The sequence below is a fragment of the Gorilla gorilla genome, chromosome 6 (assembly GCF_029281585.2).
Source record: "Gorilla gorilla gorilla isolate KB3781 chromosome 6, NHGRI_mGorGor1-v2.1_pri, whole genome shotgun sequence".
In the NCBI taxonomy this organism is placed as follows: domain Eukaryota; kingdom Metazoa; phylum Chordata; class Mammalia; order Primates; family Hominidae; genus Gorilla; species Gorilla gorilla.
The window spans coordinates 81,102,555-81,121,812 of record NC_073230.2 but is presented as its reverse complement, the minus strand read 5'-3'; the positions used below and the strand labels follow the sequence as shown (position 1 = coordinate 81,121,812).

Sequence of the window (19,258 nt, the reverse complement as noted above, 5' to 3'; positions counted from 1 at the left end):
GCAAGACTCTGTCTCTAAAAAAGGTTGTCAGGGGGAGATGTGGGGACCCTGCAAAGTTGTCTTTTGGAGGAAATTTGCATGTGTATTTTTTTTTTTTTTTGAGATAGAATCTTGCTCTGTCGCCGAAGCTGGAGTGCAATGGTGCTATCTTGGCTCACTGCAACCTCTGCCTCCCGGGTTCAAGCAATTCTCTTGCCTCAGCCTCCGGAGTAGCTGGGATTACAGGCACCTGCTGGGATTACCACGCCCAGCTGATTTTTGTATTTTTAGTAGAGATGGGGTTTCACCATGTTGGCCAGGCTGGTCTTGAACTCTGGACCTCAGGTGATCCACCTGCCTTGGCCTCCCAAAGTGCTGGGATTACAGGCGTGAACCACCGAGCCTGGCTGAGTCTGCATTTTCTACTGTGGCATCAGGATGGTATTTAAGTTTCTGTAACTCCTTGGGAGATTGGGTCTTCCTTTTGAAGGGTCCCCTGTATATATGTTAAATAAATTTGTGTGTCTTTTCTCCTGTTAATCAAACTGCCTCAAGTCAGTGATTTTTAGTGAAACTTTAGGAAGCCAAGAGTCTATGCCCCCCATAATAAGATTATCCTATTATCACTCACGCCTGTAATCCCAGCACTTTGGGAGGCTGAGGCGGGTAGATCATGAGCTCAGGAGATCCAGACATCCTGTCCAACATGGTGAAACCTCATCTCTACTAAAATACAAAAAATTAGCCGGGTGTGGTGGCGTGCACCTATAGTCCCAGCTACTTGGGAGGCTGAGGCAGGGGAATCACTTGAATCTGGGAGGCAGATGTTGCAGTGAGCTGAGATCATGCCACTGTACTCCAGCCTGGCAACAGAGCAAGACTCCATCTCAAAAATAAATAAATAAATAAATAAAATATTATCCTAGTATTAGATAAATGATCATTGTGCTCCACATTTCTTTCTCCCTTCCTTCCTTCTCTCCCTCCCTCCCTCCCTTCCTTTTCTTCCTTCCTTCCTATCTTCTTCTTCTTCTTTTTTTTTAATCGAGACAGGGTCTTGTTCCATTAGCCAGGCTGGAGTGCAGTGGCGCAATCATAGCTCACTGAAGCTTTGACCTTCTGGGCTCAAGCAATCCTCCTGCCTCAGCCTCCCAAGTATCTGGGACCACAGGCACAGGTCATCATGCCCAGCTAATTTTAATTGTTAAATTTTTTTCTACAGATGAGAAATCGCTGTGTTGCCAAGGCTTGTCTTAAACTCCTGGTCTCAAGTGATCCTCCTACCTCAGGCTTTCAAAGTGTTGGGATTACAGACGTGTTTCTATCCTAGGGATTGGAAAATTATCACCTATGATTCAGATTCATCCTGCAACCTATTTCCTCGTGACTGTGAGCTAAGAATTGCTTTTACATGTTTAAATGGTTGGAAAAAAATTAGAAACATAGTATTTCCTGACATGTGAAAATCACGTGAAATTGATTTCAGTGTCTGTAACTGAAGACTTGTTGTAACACTGCCACACTCATTTATTTGTGAATTGTCTGTGGTTGTTTTCATGCTGGGATGGCAGAGAGTGAATAGTGGGCCAGAGACCACGCAACCCTTTCCAGAAAAGGTTTGGGGACCTTGTCCTATCTTTTCCCTTCAGCTTTCTGGTGACTTCTCTTCCACGCAGATCTTCTAAGGGAACGGAACGCTCATTATGCTGTTCCTTTGTGGGGACTTAGAGTTTAAAGGGGACACAGAAAGAGACCATTGTCTAAAATCAAATAATTTGTTAGTGCTGGAATTTCAGGTTAGGGACTCCCCCCCATTTTTTTTCCTTCTCCCTTCCCTCCCCTTCCCCATCCCCTCCCCTCCCCTCCCCGGGTTTTGGTCTGTCTCCTAGGCTGGAGAGCAGTGGTATGCGTGATCTTAAGTTATTGCAGCCTCAAACTCCTGGGCTCAAGCAATTCTCCCACCCTGGCCTCCTGAGTAGCTGAGACTACACGTGTGTGCTACCATGCCAGGCTAATTTTAAAAATTTTTCATAAAGATGAAGTCTTGCTATGCTGTCCAGGCTGGTCTTGATCTCCTGACCTCCAGCGATCCTCTTGCCTCAGCCTCCCAAACTGTTGGGACTACAGGCATGAGCCACTGCACTGTCCTATGTGGGGCACTTCTTAGGGGTGGAGTGGGCTCCTGAGACCCTTCAAGTCACAACATGCATCACTGTGTGCCTCAGATACAGAGGCTGACCCCATGCCAGCCACGGGGCGGCTGCCACTTCCACAACATTCTTATCACCTGTGCACCTGCTGAGGGCTGCCTTGGGGGCTGTCCCATTGGTCCCTGGCTAGCTCCATAGAAAAGAGCCTGAGTTAGCCGGAAGTGTTGGCTCACGCCTGTAATCCCAGCACTTTGGGAGGCCAAGGCAGGCAGATCACGAGGCCAGGAGATAGAGAACATCCTGGTTATGGTGAAACCCCATCTCTACTAAAAATACAAAAAATTAGCCAGGCACGACAGCACGCGCCTGTAGTCCCAGCTACTCGGGAGGCTGAGGCGGGAGAATTGCTTGAACCTGGGAGGCAGAGGTTGCAGTGAGCCGAGATCACGCCATTGCACTCCAGCCTCGGCGACAGAGCGAGCCTCTATCTCAAAAGGAAAAAAAAAAAAAAAGAAAAGGGCCTGAGTCTCCCCACTTCCCCGGGTCAGCCAATGTTTCTACCTTGCTATGGGGATTCAGGAAACTAATTGAGACTTCGAGCCAGGATGTCTTTGGGCCACTGTGGCGACCTCTCACTAACGTTCTATTTGGAACCTGAAGTCCTAGGGTGCTGTCCCTGCCAGCAGACTCAGCTAGCCTTGCCACGATGTCCGGTTCCTCCCAGTGCCATTCCAGAGTCTGAGTCCTGTTGCAACCGAGCCTGTGTTATAAAAATCATAAGGTGGCTGGGCGCAGTGGCTCATGCCTCTAATCCCAGCACTTTGGGAGGCTGAGGTGGGCTGATCACCTGAGGCCAGGAGTTCGAGACCAGCCTGGCCAATATGCTGAAACCCGGTCTCTACTAAAAATACAAAAATTAGCTGGGCCTGGTGGTGGATGCCTATAATCCCAGCTACTCAGGAGGCTGAGACAGGAGAATTGCTTGAACCCACGAGGCGGAGGTTGCAGTGATGCAAGATCATGCCATTGCATTCTAGCCTGGGTGACAAGAGAGAAACTCCGTGTCAAAAAAACAAAAACAAAAACATTGTTCAGTTCCCACTTGGACACAGGGTGGGGAACATCACACACCAGGGACTGTCAGGGGGTGGGGGGAGGGGGGAGGGATAGCATTAGGAGATATACCTAATGTAAATGACGAGTTAACGGGTGCAGCACACCAACATGGCTCATGTACATATATGTAACAAACCTGCATGTTGTGCACATGTACCCTAGACCTTAAAACCAACAAACAAAGAAAAATAAGGTGTTTGTTTCACTTATTTTCCTTTTTCTTTGTCCTTTTGTTTCTTTGTGCATGATTCATTTCATAGTCATTTCAGTAGGGGGGAGTCACTAATCATTGATAAATTTTATATCCTGACCCCCAGGGGCTGCATGCATGATTAATGAACTTGTCTTTCTTCTAAAGAACAACAATCTTTAGGTCATGCAGACCTCCCTGATGGCATCCAGAAGTTTGACCGAGGGGTGCAGACAGTGTTTATCATTGGGGATGTCACCTCCCGGATACCCACCTCACTCATGAAAGCCCCCAGTTATGTGAGAGTTCAGATCAGTCGGTTGTGAGAGTTCAGGTCTCCCGCCTTCTTGCTTTGGCCAAATTGAATGTATCTTTCTCTGCTCCTAAGCGCTGATGTGTCAATGTTTGCCTTACTGTGAATCGGGTACACGGACCTAAATACTGGGGTTCTACAATGCTGAGACCTGCCGCCACCTGCTTCTTAAAGCAGGTTGATCCAGCACTGTATTAGGGGTTATGGCAACATTATTGAATTTTTTATGTACATAAAGCTATATGTTTAGGGTGGTTTCTGTCTTGTTTTTGACTTATATAACACTGTGAACTTCTAAAGAGAGAGAATAAAAGAAGCATGAATGAAAAGAATGGCACTTCAAAAAAGATGGTTCAGTGAAAAACTATAGCTAAAATATGTAAACCTTTCTAGGTAAACCGCTTGCCTTCATCTTGAGTTGGAATATATTTAAATAAATTGTGTTATCTCTTGGCAAAAAAAAAAAAAAAAGAAAAAAAGCAGGCTGATCCAGGAGGCATAGGTGGAACCGTCAGGCTGGGGACTCAGTGAGTGCACCCCCTCACTGACAAGTCGACACCGATGGAGACCACAAAGGTCTTGGCGTGTGCATTTGGCTACAAGTAACAACCCCATGTCAACAGTGGCTTAAGCACAAAAGACACTGAACCCTCTCACACGGTAACCAGTCTGAGGTGGTTGTTCTGCATTTGTTTTGCTGTTTAGAAATGTCAGCAATGGGCCGGGCGCGGTGGCTCACGCCTGTAATCCCAGCACTTTGGGAGGCCGAGGCCGGCGGATCATGAGGTCAGGAAATCAAGACCATCCTGGCCAACATGGTGAAACCCCATCTCTACTAAAACACAAAAAATTAGCTGGGTGCGGTGGTGCATGCCTGTAGTCCCAGATACTTGGGAGGCTGAGGCAGGGGAATCACTTGAACCTGGGAGGCAGAGATTGCAGTGAGCCGAGATTAGGCCACTGCACTCCAGCCTGGGAGACAGAGCAAGACTCCATCTCAAAATAAATAAGTAAATAAATAGATTATTCTGTTAACCTAGAATATTCTCTCCACAAATTCAGAAAATAAAGAAAACAATTTTATTATTGAATAAGCATTAAACCAGACTGTGATGCCCATCACAGATGATCCATTAATGAGATGCAAAGAGAAATAAACCCTCCTTTTTTTTTTTTGAGACAAAATCTTGCTCTGTCGCCCAGGCTGGAGTGCAGTGGTGCGATCTCGGCTCACTGCAACCTCTGCCTCCCCAGTTTAAGCGATTCTCCTGCCTCAGCCTCCCAAGTAACTGAGACTACAGGTGCGTGCCACCACACCTGGCTAATTTTTTGTATTTTTAGTAGAGATGGGGTTTCGTTATGTTAGCTAGGATGGTCTCGAAATCCTGACCTCGTAATTCGCCCGCCTAGGCCTCCCAAAGTGCTGGGATTATAGGCGTGAGCTATGGCGCCCGGCCAAAGCGTCCTTTTTATATAGCCTGGCAGATACAATCCATTGCATACACGCTCTCAAGATAAATAGTAACTCATCCTCATGCAAAAGGACTTGCTATGCAGTTTTTTTTGTTTTGTTTTTTTTGAGACAGGGTCTCATTCTGTCATCCAGGCTGGAGTGTAGTGGTGTGATCTTCTTGGCTCACTGTAACCTCCACCTCCTGGGTTCAAGTGATTCTCCTGCCTAAGCCTGCCAAGTAGCTGGAATTACAGACATGTGCCATCATGCCCAGCTAATATTTGTATTTTAGTAGAGACAGAGTTTCGCCATACTGGCCAGGCTGGACTCAAACGCCTTCTTTCGATTTCTGTGTGGCTTCAAGTGATCTGCCCGTCTCGGCCTCCCCCAGAGTGCTGGGATTACAGGTGTGAGCCACCGCGCCTGGCCTGCTATGCATTCTTAAACACTCATCCTAAATTCACCTGGAAATCAACGTGGCCATCCATGCTAGTTAATTACCTGTATCCAATGAAAAAATAAAACTTCTCACATCTCCTTGACAAGCAGGTAGTAACAGCTCAAGGTGCCTAGGCTAAACTCCCTAGGCAACAGGAAGATAGGGACACTATTTTCCTCCAGGTTTACATTTCAAAGACAAGACTCTTAGGCTCTTAAGAAAAAAATTCCTGGATTGTGACCAGGCACGGTGGCTCACGCCCATAATCCCAGCACACTGGGAGGCCAAGGCTGGTGGATCACCTGAGGTCAGGAGTTCAAGACCAGCCAGACCAACAAGGTGAAACCCTGTCTCTACTAAAAATACAAAAATTAGCCAGGCATGGTGGCAGACGCCTGTAGTCTCAGCTACTCAGGAGGTTGAGATGGGAGAATTGCTTGAACCCGGGAAGTGGAGGTTGCAGTGAGCCGAGATTATACCCCTGCACTCCAGCCTGGGTGACAGCGAGATTCTGTCTCAAAAAAAAAAAAAAAAAAAAATCCTGGGTTGTAATGTTGGCAAGAAGTTCATTTACCTTTTTAAAAGATTTAGGTACATATCAAAGGCACAAAAGAAATTATTTATATTACAAGGTTTATCAAGGAAATACTCTTTAAAAAGGAGAGGAGATAAGGTTAATTTCCCCTTTGGCAAGTAAGACAAATGTAATCTTTTTTTTTTTTTAGAAAATCCATACAGTGAGGGCTGGGCACGATAGCCCACATCTGTAGTCCCAGCACTTTGGGAGGCCAAGGCAGGTGGATTACTTGAGGCCAGGAGTTCGAGACCAGCCTGGGCAACATGGCGAAACCCCATCTCTACTACAAATACAAAAATTAGCTGGGTGTGGTGGTGTGTGCCTATTGTCCCAGCTACTCTGGAGGCTGAGGCACGAGAAGTGCTTGAACATGGGAGGCAGAGGTTGCAGTGAGCCGAGATTGAGCCATTACAATCCAGTCTGGGCAACAAGAGTGAAGCTCTGTCTCAAAAAATAAAAAAATAAAAAATAAAAAACAAAAACAAAGAGCCTCTTTTCCCTCTCCCTGCCACAGAGTTGTCTTCAGTAATTTCATTCCCTTTTTTCCTGAGGGTTCACTGGGTTTCTGGGTCCCAGAAGGGGAAGTTCTCTTCAAGGTACAGAAACAACAACTCCACAGAGAACCGCAGAGACGGCAGCATGACCAGACCCTGGCCAGGTTTGGGGAGGCTGCTGGGCTGAGACTTGGGCTGAACTTGCGCTGCAGGTCGACTGATTCCCATCAGCACCAAAGCTGCTGGAGGGGGTCATCCAAAAGCAAAGGAAGCAGGGGCGCAGCTTGGAGGCTGTTTCAGAAGGTCCCACTGAGCCAAGGACTCAAGGCCTGGCCACAGCCCTCCCAAGCGAGGCCCAGATCATATTTCACCATGCTCAGAAAACCTTGTCTGCTCATTTCAGTCCATAGTGATTTTGCTTTCTTTAGGATCTCTCTTGAACTGTCCAACCCAGAGAGTTTCAAATCGGAATGGATTCCAATGACGGAGCTAAATCAGGCCTCACCTCAGTTTTTGAATTACAATCAATAGGGCTGGGTCCCAGCATCTGTATCTTAACGTTCCTCCATGTGATCCTCATGCTGAAAGGCTGGTATTTGCAAATCCCTTTTTTTGGGGAGTGAAGGGTTTTTTTTTTTTTTTAGAGAGAGAGGCCTCACTCTGATGCCCAGCCTGGAATGCAGTGGTGGATCACAGCTTACTGCAGCCTTGAACCCCTGGCCGCAAGAAATCCTCCCACCTTAGCCAACCAAAGTGTTGGGATTGCAGGAGTGACCACTGTGTCTGGCCAGGAAAGCCCTTCTGTTTCACTTGAATGATATTTCTGCAGCATACCTACAGCCATTGTTGTATTCAACTGCATCACTGCGGGAAAAGAAAAGGTGAGAGGTGACTGTTTTGCTTTTTTGTGAACATATCAGACCAAACCTGGGCTGTTTAGCCATTTTTTTTTTTTTTTTTTTTTTTTTTTTTTTGCGATGGTGTCTCGCTCTGTCACCCAGGCTGGAGTGCAGTGATGCAATCTCGGCTCACTGCAACCTCTGCCTTCCAGGTTCAAGCGATTCTCCTGCCTCAGCCTCCCAAGTAGCTGGGATTACAGATGTGCACCCCCACGCCCAGCTCATTTTTTCTGTATTTTTAGTAGAGACGGATTTAAACATGTTGGACAGGCTGGTCTCGAACTTCTGACCTCTGGTGATCTGTCTGCCTCTGCTTCTTAAAGTGGTAGGATTACAGGCATGAGCCACCGCGCCTGGTTTGCCAATTTTTTGACAACGTATCAACATCATTTACGATGGGCACGGCCTCAGTGTAGTGTGTCTAGACAAGGTGGCCGGAAGAGAGAGGAATATGCAAACCAGGCTTGAAGATGGGTTAAATCAGAGCTTTTCATTCCACAAAAGAGAAATTTTAATGGGGTCAGAACATTGATCTTCTAATATTTGAAAGCCTGTTAACTAGGAGAGAGAGAGCAAACTATTTTGTTGTAGGAGGACCCACCCAGCTCTGACGGTTTAAAGCGTCATGAATGCGAATTTGAACTCCAGAAAAGCAGAGCTTCCTAACAATGGGACTTCCACAGCAATGGGATTGGCTTCCTCTTTCAGTGTGTGCCTTTTCTATGAGCGAGAGACTCCTAGGAAAGCCGCAGCCCATTAGGAAAACTTGTGGGAACTCACTCACAGGTTCTTTATTTTTTTTGAGACGGAGTTTTGCTCTTGTTGCCCAGGCTGGAGCACAATGGTGCGATCTTGGCTCCCTGCAACCTGCGCACCATGAGTTCAAGTGATTCTCCAGCACCCTCTCCTGAGTAGCTGCAATTACAGGCATCCACCACCATGCCTAGCTAATTTTTTGTATTTTTAGTAGAGATGGGGTTTCACCATGTTGTCCAGGCTGGTCTCAAACTCCTGACCTCAAATGATCCACCCACTTTGGCCTCTCAAAGTGCTGGGATTAGAGGCATGAGCCACTGAGCCCAGCCGGGAACCCACAGGTTTTTTGGATGGTCTCTGAATGTCATGTAACTCTTTCATTTTTTATCAAAAAAATTTTTTTTGACACAATATCTTACTGTGTTGCCCAGACTGGAGTGCAGTGGCAAGATCATAGCTCACAGCAGCTTCTAACTCCTGGGCTCAAGTGATCTTCCTGTCACATGAGTCTCCCAAGTAGTTGGAACACAGGTGCCAGCCACCACACCTGGCTAATTTGGTTTGGTTTTGTTTTTTTAGAGATGGGCTCTTGCTATGTTGCCTATACTGGTCTTGAACTGCTGGCCTCAGGCAATCTTCCTCCCTTGGCCACCCAAAGTGCTGGGATTACAAGCATGAGCCACTGTGCACAGCTGAAATTTTTTGACTTAGTCTTTTTGTACATGTGATATTTTATTCATAGAATCCATAAATGGAAGGGAAATTTCTGAGTTCAGAGCAATACACATGATACAAAACTTGATATATAGACTAGAGTTTCTTAGCCGAACTGGAGGGGCTGGCTTAGGTAATCCATGGATTCCCTGAAATTGGGGACACCATTGGAAATATGTGTGAGCTCAGGGGCAGTTTCCTATGATTTTTAGGCCTCAAAATGTCTCTTGGACTCAAAATTGCCTTAGGGCAGAGGATGTGTGTACCCCCAGTATAGAATCTCGGACAGTGAATGTGAGTAAACATTCGGCAGAAAAGCTTTGCCAAACTGAGTGCTCTGATGTGACTTTTTCATCAAGTCAGTATTCCTGGGATCTCTTGTACATGATAATCTCACTCTTGTACATGATAATCTCACTCTTGTACATGATAATCTCACTCTTGTACATGATAATCTCACTCTTGTACATGATAATCTCACTCTTGTACATGATAATCTCACTCTTGTACATGATAATCTCACTCTTATAAGGTTTCATCGTTTCTGCTTACCCTAGTTTTCTTTCCCACTCTGTTCCCTCTCCCACCAGACTGGACTCTGAAATGGGCATGTACAGAGACGAAGAGACCCCAACATGCTTCAGGCTTTGAGTGGAGAGGACACAGCCTCTGCTGGGACAGGGAACAGAGGGATGTGGAGTCCCTGAAGATGCTTTTGGACAATGGTCTGAGGTTGGGACAGTGGCAGGAGATACCATTCACCCAGGATCTCCAGGACAAGAGATCAGACTGGCAGTTACATGTGTTTTTTTTCAAACTGGTTGCCAGGTTGACATGGACGATGACATCAGAGATTCCGACCTTCCTGATTGGAGGGACCGGACTCCGTGGTGACTGGAGATCAGTTGGACAACAGTATCTTCTCAGAGCTGTTCTCCACTCCTGACTTCTCCTAGGCTTGAGAATTGATAACATACTCTTCTGGATCCTAGCAGTGTCCAGAAGAAGGCCATGGACAGAACAGAGACTAGGTTCCATAAGAGGGGACAAATTACGGGAAAGATCACGACCAGCCGTCAACCGTACCCCCAGAATGAGCAGAGTCCCCAGCGGAGCACCTCGGGGTACCCCCTCCAGGAGGTGGTGGATGATGAAGTGTTGGGACCATCAGGTGAGGGGACTGGAGGAAGAAGAGGTGGGATAGGATTGACTAAGACGAAGGAAGGGGGCCGGGTGCGGTGGCTCACGCCTGTAACCCCAGCACTTTGGGAGGCCGAGGCGGGCGGATCACCTGAGGTCAGGAGTTCAAGGCCAGCCTGGCCAATATGGTGAAACCCCATCTCTACTAAAAGTATAAAAATTAGCCAAGTGGTAGTGGTGCACACCTGTAATCCCAGCTACTCAGGAGGCTGAGACAGGAGAATCACTTGAGACTGGGAGGAAGAGGTTGCAGTGAGCTGAGATCACGCTGCTGCACTCCAAAAAAAAAAAAAAAAAAAGAAAGAAAAGAAGGGTCAGCGGTCAGGAAGGAGAACCTGAGGAGGGTGTGTGGGAAGAATGGAGAAATTCAGGCTGGGTGGGGTGGCTCACACCTGTAATCCCAGAACTTTGGGAGGCCAAGGCAGGCAGATCACTTGAGGCCAGGAGTTTGAGACCAGCCTGGCCAACATGGTGAAACCCTGTCTCTACTGAAAGTACAAAATTGAGCTGGGCATTATGGCAGGCACCTGTAATCCCAGCTACCTGAGAGGCTGAGGCAGAAGAATAAATGGAATCCAGGAGATGGATGTTGCAGTGAGCTGAGATTGCACCACTACACTCCAGCCTGGGTGACAAAGCAAGATTCTGTGTCAAAACAAAACAAAACAAAACAAAAAAGGAGGGACTCAGAGAGCCAGGGACCAGGGAAGGACATGAAGCAGTGTTCGGAGGACAGAGAGAGAGAAGAATGGGGAGGGGAAGGAGCGGCACATGGGGTTGAGCAGAGGAGAAAATCAGAAAGATGGCTTAGAGAAGCCAGCAGTCTGCGAGTCTGGGGAGGATGGAGAGTGGTTTGGGGTTTTGGGTCGGGGTCTAAGGTGATCAGATGCAGAAGCATTACACGGTGGCCTGGTTTCTTTACTCAGCCCCTGGGGTAGATCCCAGCCCCCCATGTAGATCCCTTGGCTGGAAAAGGAAGAGGGAGCGGTCAGGTGAATCTGAGGAGGAGCCGGAGAAGGAGCTCGCCCCTGAGCCTGAGGAGACCTGGGTAGTGGAGATGCTGTGTGGGCTCAAGATGAAGCTGAAGCAACAGCGCGTGTCACCCATCCTCCCTGAGCACCACAAGGACTTCAACAGTCAGCTTGGTAGGAGGACACCCCAGAGAGCACCTCCAATCCTGTTCTTTCTAAAAAGAGGAAACTTCCAATAACCACACTTTTCCAATGGGAAAGATACGCCCCCAGTGGGTGAGCTCTCCAAGCAGGAGGACTCAGAAGTGATCACACATGAGGGACACTTAGGAGACGATAGAGGACTAGGCTAGACTTGATAAAGGTTGGCGCTTGGGATGAGAAAGCTTGGTTTCGGGCCAGGTGCAGTGGCTCACGCCTGAGATCCTAGCACGTTGGGAGGCTGAGGCAAGAGGATTGCTTGAACTCAGAACTTTGAGGCTGCAGTGAGCTATGACTGCACCACTGCACTCCAGCCTGGGTGACAGAGCAAAACCCTGTGTCAAAAGAAAAACGAAGGCCGGGTGTGGTAGCTCATGCCTGTAATCCCATTACTTTGGGAGGCTGAGATGGGTGGATCACTTGAGGTCAGTTGTTCGAGACCAACCAGACCAATATAGCGAAACCTCATTTATACTAACAATACAAAAATTAGCCAGGCATGCCTGCTATCCCAGCTACTCGGGAGGCTGAGACAGGATAATCGCTTGAGCCCAGGAGGCAGAGGTTGCTTTGAGCCAAGATAGCGCCACTGCATTCCATTCTGGGTGAGAGAGTGAGACGCTGTCTCAAAAAAAAAAAAAAAAAAACAAAAGGGCCCAGAAGTCAGGAAGGAGCACGTGAGGAGGGTGTGTGGGAAGAATGGATGGAGGTACTGAGGCAGGGTGCACTGGCTCACACCTGTAATCCCAGCACTTTGGGAGGCCAGGCAGGCAGATCACTTGAGGCCAGGAGTTGGAGACCAGCCTGGCCAACATGGTGAAACCCTGTCTCTTCTAGAAGCACAAAAATGAGCTGGGCGTTTTGGTGGGCACCTGTAATCCCAGCTACTTGGGAGGCTTAGGCAGGAGAATCACTGGAACCCAGAAGGCAGAGGTTGCAGTGAGCCAAGATCGCACCACTACACTCCAGCCTAGGCCACAAAGCAAGACTGTTTCTCAACAACAACAACAACAACAAAAAAAAAAAAAAAAAAAAAAAGAGACTCAGAGAGCCAGGGACCAGGGAAGGATATGAGGAAGTGTTCTGAGGACAGAGAAACAGGATAATGGGGAGGAGAAGGAGCGGCACATGGAGCTCAGCAGAGGAGACAGACAGAAGGAAAGACGGCTTGGAGAAGCCAGCAGTCTGCGAGGCTGGGGAGGATGGAGAGTGGTTTGGGGTTTTGGGTCGGGCTCTAGTGTGATCAACTGCAGAAGCATTACACCATGGCCTGGTTTCTTTACTCAGCCCCTGGGGTAGATCCTAGCCCCCCGCGTAGCTCCTTTTGCTGGAAAAGGAAGATGGAGTGGTGGGATGAATCTGAGGAGTCGTTGGAGGAGGAGCCACGGAAGGTGCTCGCCCCTGAGCCCGAGGAGATCTGGGTGGCGGAGATGCTGTGTGGCCTCAAGATGAAGCTGAAGCGACGGCGAGTGTCGCTCGTGCTCCCTGAGCACCACGAGGCCTTCAACAGGCTGCTTGGTAGGACACCCCAGAGAGCACCTCCAATCCTGTTCTTTCCAAAAACAGGAAACTTCCAATAACCACACTTTTCCAATGGGAAAAATATGCCCCAGTGGGTGAGCTCTCCATGTGGGAGGAATGTGAAGTGATCACTCATGAGGGACACTTAGGAGATGATAAAGGATTAGGTCAACTTGATAAAGGTCAGCACTTGGGATAAGAAAGCTTGGTTTCGGGCCAGGCGCAGTGGCTCCCGCCTGAGATCCCAGCACGTTGGGAGGCTGAGGCAAGAGGATTGCTTGAACTCAGGACTTTGAGGCTGCAGTGAGCTATGACTACACCACTGCACTCCAGCCTGGGTGACAGAGCAAAACCCTGTCTCAAAAGAAAAACCAAGGCTGGGCACAGTAGCTCATGCATGTAATCCCAGCTACTTGGGAGGCTGAGACAGGAGAATCGCTTAAACCCGGGAGTCAGAGGTTGCAGTGAGCCAAGATCAGGCCACTGCATTCCAGCCTGGCCCACAGAGCAAGCCTCTGTCTCAAAATAAATTAATAAATAAAAATCAAATAAAGAAAAACAAAATCAATAAACAAAGAAAGTGGTTTCAGCTGTGCCCTCTGAAACTTAATGTCTCTTACTGACTTTTCTAAACCTAAGTGTCTCCATCCATAGTGGGAGATACCAAGGCCATGGTCACACCCTGATGTGACTGTCTCATGAGGAAATGATGGGAATTCCTTTATGACTCTGCAGTGGTCCCTCCGTGTCTGCTGGAGGGGGTCCTGGCTGATTCCCAGCTCTACATCCTGTAGATTCTCACACCCAGGGCCTCCTTCGGCCTCTTCTCAGGGGAGTCTCAGAGCAGGAGCCTCTCTCCCTTGCCCAGTGAAAGTCATTCTCCCCTCTCCCAACCACCTCACCCGCGGCCACAATCCTGAGACCTCCCCCCGGGAGGCACACTTCTCCTCGCTGCCCTGCTGCTCCCACGGAAACCCTGTCCTGCTTCTCACACTGACATCTGCTCTCTAATCACAGAGGATCCTGTCATTAAAAGATTCCTGGCCTGGGACAAAGATCTGAGGGTGTCAGACAAGGTAAGGTTGTTCTCCATGTAACTGTTCCTGTTCCAACGCATGGCTGGGGGGAGGGTGCAGCTTCCAAACCCACAGTTCTCCCTCCACCACCTCCCACCAGATGCTCCTACAGTCTTTTTTTTTTTTTTTTTTTTTTGTGAGACAGAGTCTTGCTCTGTTGTCCAGGCTGGAGGGCAGTGTCTCGATCTTGACTCACTGCAGCCGATGCCTCCCGGGTTCAAGTGATTCTCCTGCCTCAGCCTCCAAGCAGCTGGGATTACAGAGATGAACAACCACGCCTGGCTAATTTTTGTGTTTTTAGTAGAAACGGGGTTTTGCCATGTTGGCCAGGTTGGTCCTGAACACCTGACCTCAGGCGATCCACCCGCCTTGGCCTCCCAAAGTGCTGAGACTATAGACGTCAGCCACTGTGCCCGACCAGCTCCCATGGTCTTGAGTCTTGGCACCCACAAATTTTTTTTTGTGAGACAGAGTCTAGCTCTGTTCCCCAGGATGGACTGCAGTGGCATGATCATAGCTCATTGCAGCCTCTAATTCCTGGGCTCAAGCAATCTTCTTTCCTCAGCCTCCTGAGGAGCTGGGACTAGGCACATGCCACCATGCTCAACTAATTTTTGAAATGTTTGTAGAAACAGGGTCTCACTAGTTGCCCAGGTTGTTCTCAAACTGTTGGGCTCACGTGATCCTCCTGTCTCCACCTCTCAAAGTAATGGGATCACAGGCTTGAGCCGCCACTCCGAGCTATTCTTGGTCTTTTTATGATTTGCCAGCATCTCCCTCAGGATTCTGCTGGTCTCTTGCAGAGTGAATGAGTGGCCCCTGCCTCTCCTATGGGTCCTTTGGGATCTGAGCTCTGGGCCACAGTCTGGCCGCAGCCCTGAAGCTCCTGGCCCCTCTACTCTCAGCTCTTCGGGACAGTTCTCTGCCTGGCACACAAAAGACCCTCCTGACACCAGCCGACCTAGACACACCTCCTCCAAAGATCCCATCGGAGCCCACCATCCTGGGAGCATCACCCAAAACCCTTCCTCTGGCTTCTCGGATTTGCATCCGACCTTCCAATACCCCTCCATCCCGCAATTTCCAAATGAGTACAGTCACCCCAACACTGAGGTCCCTTCTCTGATGGGCAGCCCCTCCCCAGACCCTCATTCCCCCTCTCCACAATCTTCCTCTTCCAAGATGTGACCTCTCCCTCTCTGTGTTCCTTTCTCTCCATCAGTATCTCCTGGCTATGGTCATAGCGTATTTCAGCCGGGCCGGCCTCCCCTCCTGGCAATACCAACGCATTCATTTCTTCCTGGCTCTGTGAGTGGTTTGCTGCCTCCTATCCATCAATATCCAATGCCCTGGGACAGAGGGGGAAGTGGGACTCCAGCCTTTCATTTATTCTTTCACCTATTTGTCCTCTTTACTCTGTGTACAAAAAAGAGGATTATACTATCATAGACTGTTGTTTCTAAACAGAAACTCAGGCTGGGCACAGTGGGATATGACTGTAATCCCAGCACTTTGGGAGGCCGAGGCAGGTGGATCACCTGAGGTCAGCAGTTCGAGACCAGCCTGGCCAACATGGCCAAACCCCGTCTCTACTAAAACTAGAAAAATTAGCTGGGCATGGTGGTGTGCACCTGTAATCCCAGCTACTCAGGAGGCTGAGGCAAGAGAACCCTTTGAACCCAGGAGGTGGAGGTTGCAGTAAGCTAAGGTCGAGCCACTGCACTCCAGCCTGGGTGACAGAGTGAGACTTTTTCTCAAAAAAAAAAAAAAAAAAGCCAAAAAAACAAACTCCAATGCCAGTGTACAAATAAAAGAATAAAACAAAAGGAACCATAAACCACTCCTAAGGGGAAAAGAAAAGGAGTGGAGGAGCGGACATGCCGCTTCCTCCAGCAAGCAGATGTTTCTGGTTCTTTTCTCTCTCTCCTTCCCACATCAACCACAAATGCCATCGACCTCCTCTGGGTTCCCATGACAGAGGCCACAGTTCAGGTTCCCCTCGCATCACTCGAATCCACTGTCAAATGCTCCCTGCTGGGGTCTCCTGGAGTCTCTCCCCAAGCCAGGGGGCTTCCTAGTGCAGCCTGAACATCTTTCCAAAGCACGACAACCTCACTGCCCACCTGAACAACTTCCTTAGCTGATGCCTTTCTCTATCGAGGCCAGGGTCCACAGTGTCAATTCTACCCTCTCTACAATCTCTACAAGCACACTGGCTCGCCATCTTGGTATTTCCTGGCTCGGCTTCACTGCTCCTTCCAAATGCCCTCCACTCGACTTTGTGTTTGTGTTTTCTGTCTGGGTGTCCCGCACACATGTGGCTCTGAAGGGAAGGACCCATTCCTTGAAGTCAGTTCACCCCACAGCCTCTGTGATGCCTTCCCTCATCTTCCAACTTCTGCATGCCCATAGCTCTCTAGTTACATCCTGGACACTGGGATTAGGTCATCTGCCTTGATTACTCCCAGCCCCATTAGACTAGATGCCTGTAGAAGGCAGGGTCCTGGCAAAATATCAATGTATTCAATTTCTTTCATTTTTTTGAGACAGACTTGCCCTGTCCCCCATGCTGGAGTGCAGTGGTGAGATCATAGCTCACCGCAGCCTCCATATCCTGGGCTCAAGCGATCCTCCCACCTCAGCTTCTTTATTAGCTCCGACTACAGGGCTGTGCCACCACACCTGGACAGTTTGTTTGTTTGTTTGTTTATTGAGACAGAGTCTTGCTCTGCCTCTCAGGCTGGAATGGAGTGGCCCAATCTCAACTCACTGCAACCTCCGCCTCCTGGGTTCACACAATTCTTATGCTTCAGCCTCCTGAGTAGCTAGGCCTAACGGGTGTGCCACCGCACCAGGCTGATTTTTGTATTTTTAGTAGAGATGGGGTTTCTCCGTGTTGACCAGGCTGGTCTCCAACTCCTGGTCTCTAGCGATCCACCTGCTTCAGCCTTCTAAAGTGCTGGGATTACAGGCATGAGCCACCGCGTCTGGCATATTTCTTATATTTTTAATAGAGACGAGGGTCTTGCTATGTTGCCCAGGCCCGTCTCAAACTCCTGGCCTCAAGTGATCCTCCTGCTTTGGCCTCCCAATGTGCTGGGATTCCAGGCGTAAGCCACCACTCTCAGCCACCAGTTGGGTTTTTGTCTCCATCCTGAAGGAGTGGGAGACGCCCTTGATCAGGTCTCTGTCCAGCAGAGCCCTTCTGAGGAAGGCGTGGCTCTCTGCAGGGTGGGTGCCAGTCCTGAGCTAGGGACGGTCCCTTACCTTCCTCTCTGGGAAGCTGACCTCAGCCGGAGGTCTCTCCTGGTGGTGCCCCTGAGCAGCAACCTGATTTCTGTCCTCAGCTACCTGGCCAATGACATGGAGGAGGATGACCAGGACTCCAAACAAAACATCTTCTACTTCCTGTATGGGAAGACCCGCTCCCGCATACCCTTGTTCCATAAGAGTCGGTTCCAGTTATGCCGTCGCATGAACCCGAGGGCCAGGAATAACCGCTCTCAGATAGTCCTGTTCCAGAAACGTCGGTTCCACTTCTTCTGTTCCATGAGCGGCAGGGCTTGGGTTTCCCCGGAGGAGTTGGAGGAGGTGAGTGGGGCCTGGGGAGGTGGAGGAGGTGGGGAGGAATTGGGTGGGCTGGAGGCTGGATGAGGGGAGAGAGGGGTATCCTGGCGAGTCCCCGTCTTCTCAAAGGGTGTTTGTTTTTCCAGATCCAGGCTTATGACCCAGAGCACTGGGTGTGGGCGCGAGATCGCGCTCGCCTTTTCTAGAGCTCCAGGGACCATGGAGGCCTGAGGTCATCGGCCTGAGAGAAGGTACATCTGCATCCTCCGGGGTAAAGGCAGAATATTGGGGTCTATTTCGGAAATCCGAAGAACCCAATTGCTTGATCCGGCTTCAAGCCTGGGCAACGTGGCGAGATCCCCTCTCCACAAAAATACAAAAATTAGCCAGGCGATGTGGGACGCATCTCTACTCCCAACTACTCAGGAGGCTGAGGCGGGAGGATCGCTGGAGCCCGGAAGGTCGGGGCTGCACGGAGCCCTGATCCTGCCACTGCACTCCGTCTGGGCGACAGAGTGAGACCCTGCCTCAAAAATAATCATAAATACTGAGTTTGGGGAGGTTCATTATGATTGACGCACTTGAGTTACCGATTTGGGTCGAGGGTTCAGTGAAGCTTTGGTTTACATCTTGTGCAGCTAACCACGTTGAGCACAGAGCATGAGACTTCATCATGAGGAGGTAGGATTAAGGATTAGGCTTCTGGACTCGTGGTTCGTGATGTTGTCACATTAGAAACACATCTAGCATGGTTACAAGTTTAGATCTTAAGTGACACAAAAGGCCCCAGCTGTGATGAAGTCCAAAGCCACATTGTCTGAGGGTGCCCTACTCCCTGGGCAGACCCACCCAAAGTCCTTGCTATGAAGCAGATCACTGGGGCTGACCTTGGGTGTATTAAGTGAGTTTTGGAGTCATGGTCACCAAAGTGTGAGTTTCACAGTTGAACACGATGGTTCAGAAGCAGGGTATAGAATGAAAGGCAGCAGATAAAATTGCATTTCTCAATTGCTCTGAACTCTAGACTTGACATGGGACGTGAATAACCTTCCTGTCTAGAGAGCTGCCTCCTTGAAGTGTGACATTGTCTCTCTCACTTCCAGAACACCGGACCCAGGGGAGATGTGGATTTTCAGCAGGAACTTTATTCCAATGCTAATGGCAGACACCAGGAAGGAGGAGAGGAACCATTTGTGCAGATCATCTAGAAGAACCTGGACCATTCTTGATGGAGCTGAATACAGTGATCACGTTGTCCTCCTAGGAGCAGGGGTGGGGGGAGGGGGGTGGGGTCCTTCTAGGAGTCCTTGGAGAAAAGTAAGAAACCAGGAGTGTTTCCAGTTCCACCTTCCCTGCGGCACCACCACCCTTTTTATATTGCTGAATTCCAACCTCCCTGGGGCGGAACCTGGAGGTCCTGTTTCTTACGGACTTGGTTGCCACAGTCCAGGAGCATTTGAAGGCACAATGCAGGGGCTCAGATTGGCACAGAATTCTTTTGTGAAATATCAGTGCCACAGATTGTAACAGATAGCTTCATGCACACTCTGCATTTTATTGGTTTGTTTGGAAAATGTTGGCCATTGAATTATTCATAGATTTATTTCAAATAGCTTGGAAATTGTTGTACTTTTGAAAACAT

At 49.0% G+C, this 19,258-nt stretch overlaps 1 protein-coding gene and 1 pseudogene across 1 annotated transcript; one reads left to right on the top strand and one right to left on the bottom strand.

The window, feature by feature from the left end:
- Window positions 1-19,258, bottom strand: part of LOC115935264 (putative postmeiotic segregation increased 2-like protein 1) — a 48,249-nt pseudogene that overhangs the window by 14,225 nt on the left and 14,766 nt on the right.
- On the top strand, window positions 9,981-18,861 carry LOC115935290 (speedy protein E18-like). Its single transcript, XM_055392699.2, has 8 exons — window positions 9,981-10,251; window positions 11,207-11,425; window positions 12,740-12,970; window positions 13,991-14,049; window positions 15,272-15,357; window positions 17,397-17,640; window positions 17,763-17,867; window positions 18,720-18,861. Exons 1-7 carry the CDS (start codon window positions 10,092-10,094, stop codon window positions 17,820-17,822), a joined length of 1,059 nt encoding a protein of 352 aa, XP_055248674.1. The 5' UTR covers window positions 9,981-10,091; the 3' UTR covers window positions 17,823-17,867; window positions 18,720-18,861.

Bases quoted from the DNA above. Each gene is read 5' to 3' on its own strand.
- LOC115935290 (XM_055392699.2), top strand. From the start codon at position 10,092: ATGGACAGAACAGAGACTAGGTTCCATAAGAGGGGACAAATTACGGGA. The intron at 10,252-11,206 runs GTGAGGGGACTG...TTCTTTACTCAG, and splicing joins TGAAGTGTTGGGACCATCAG to CCCCTGGGGTAGATCCCAGC. The intron at 17,641-17,762 runs GTGAGTGGGGCC...TTGTTTTTCCAG, and splicing joins CCCCGGAGGAGTTGGAGGAG to ATCCAGGCTTATGACCCAGA.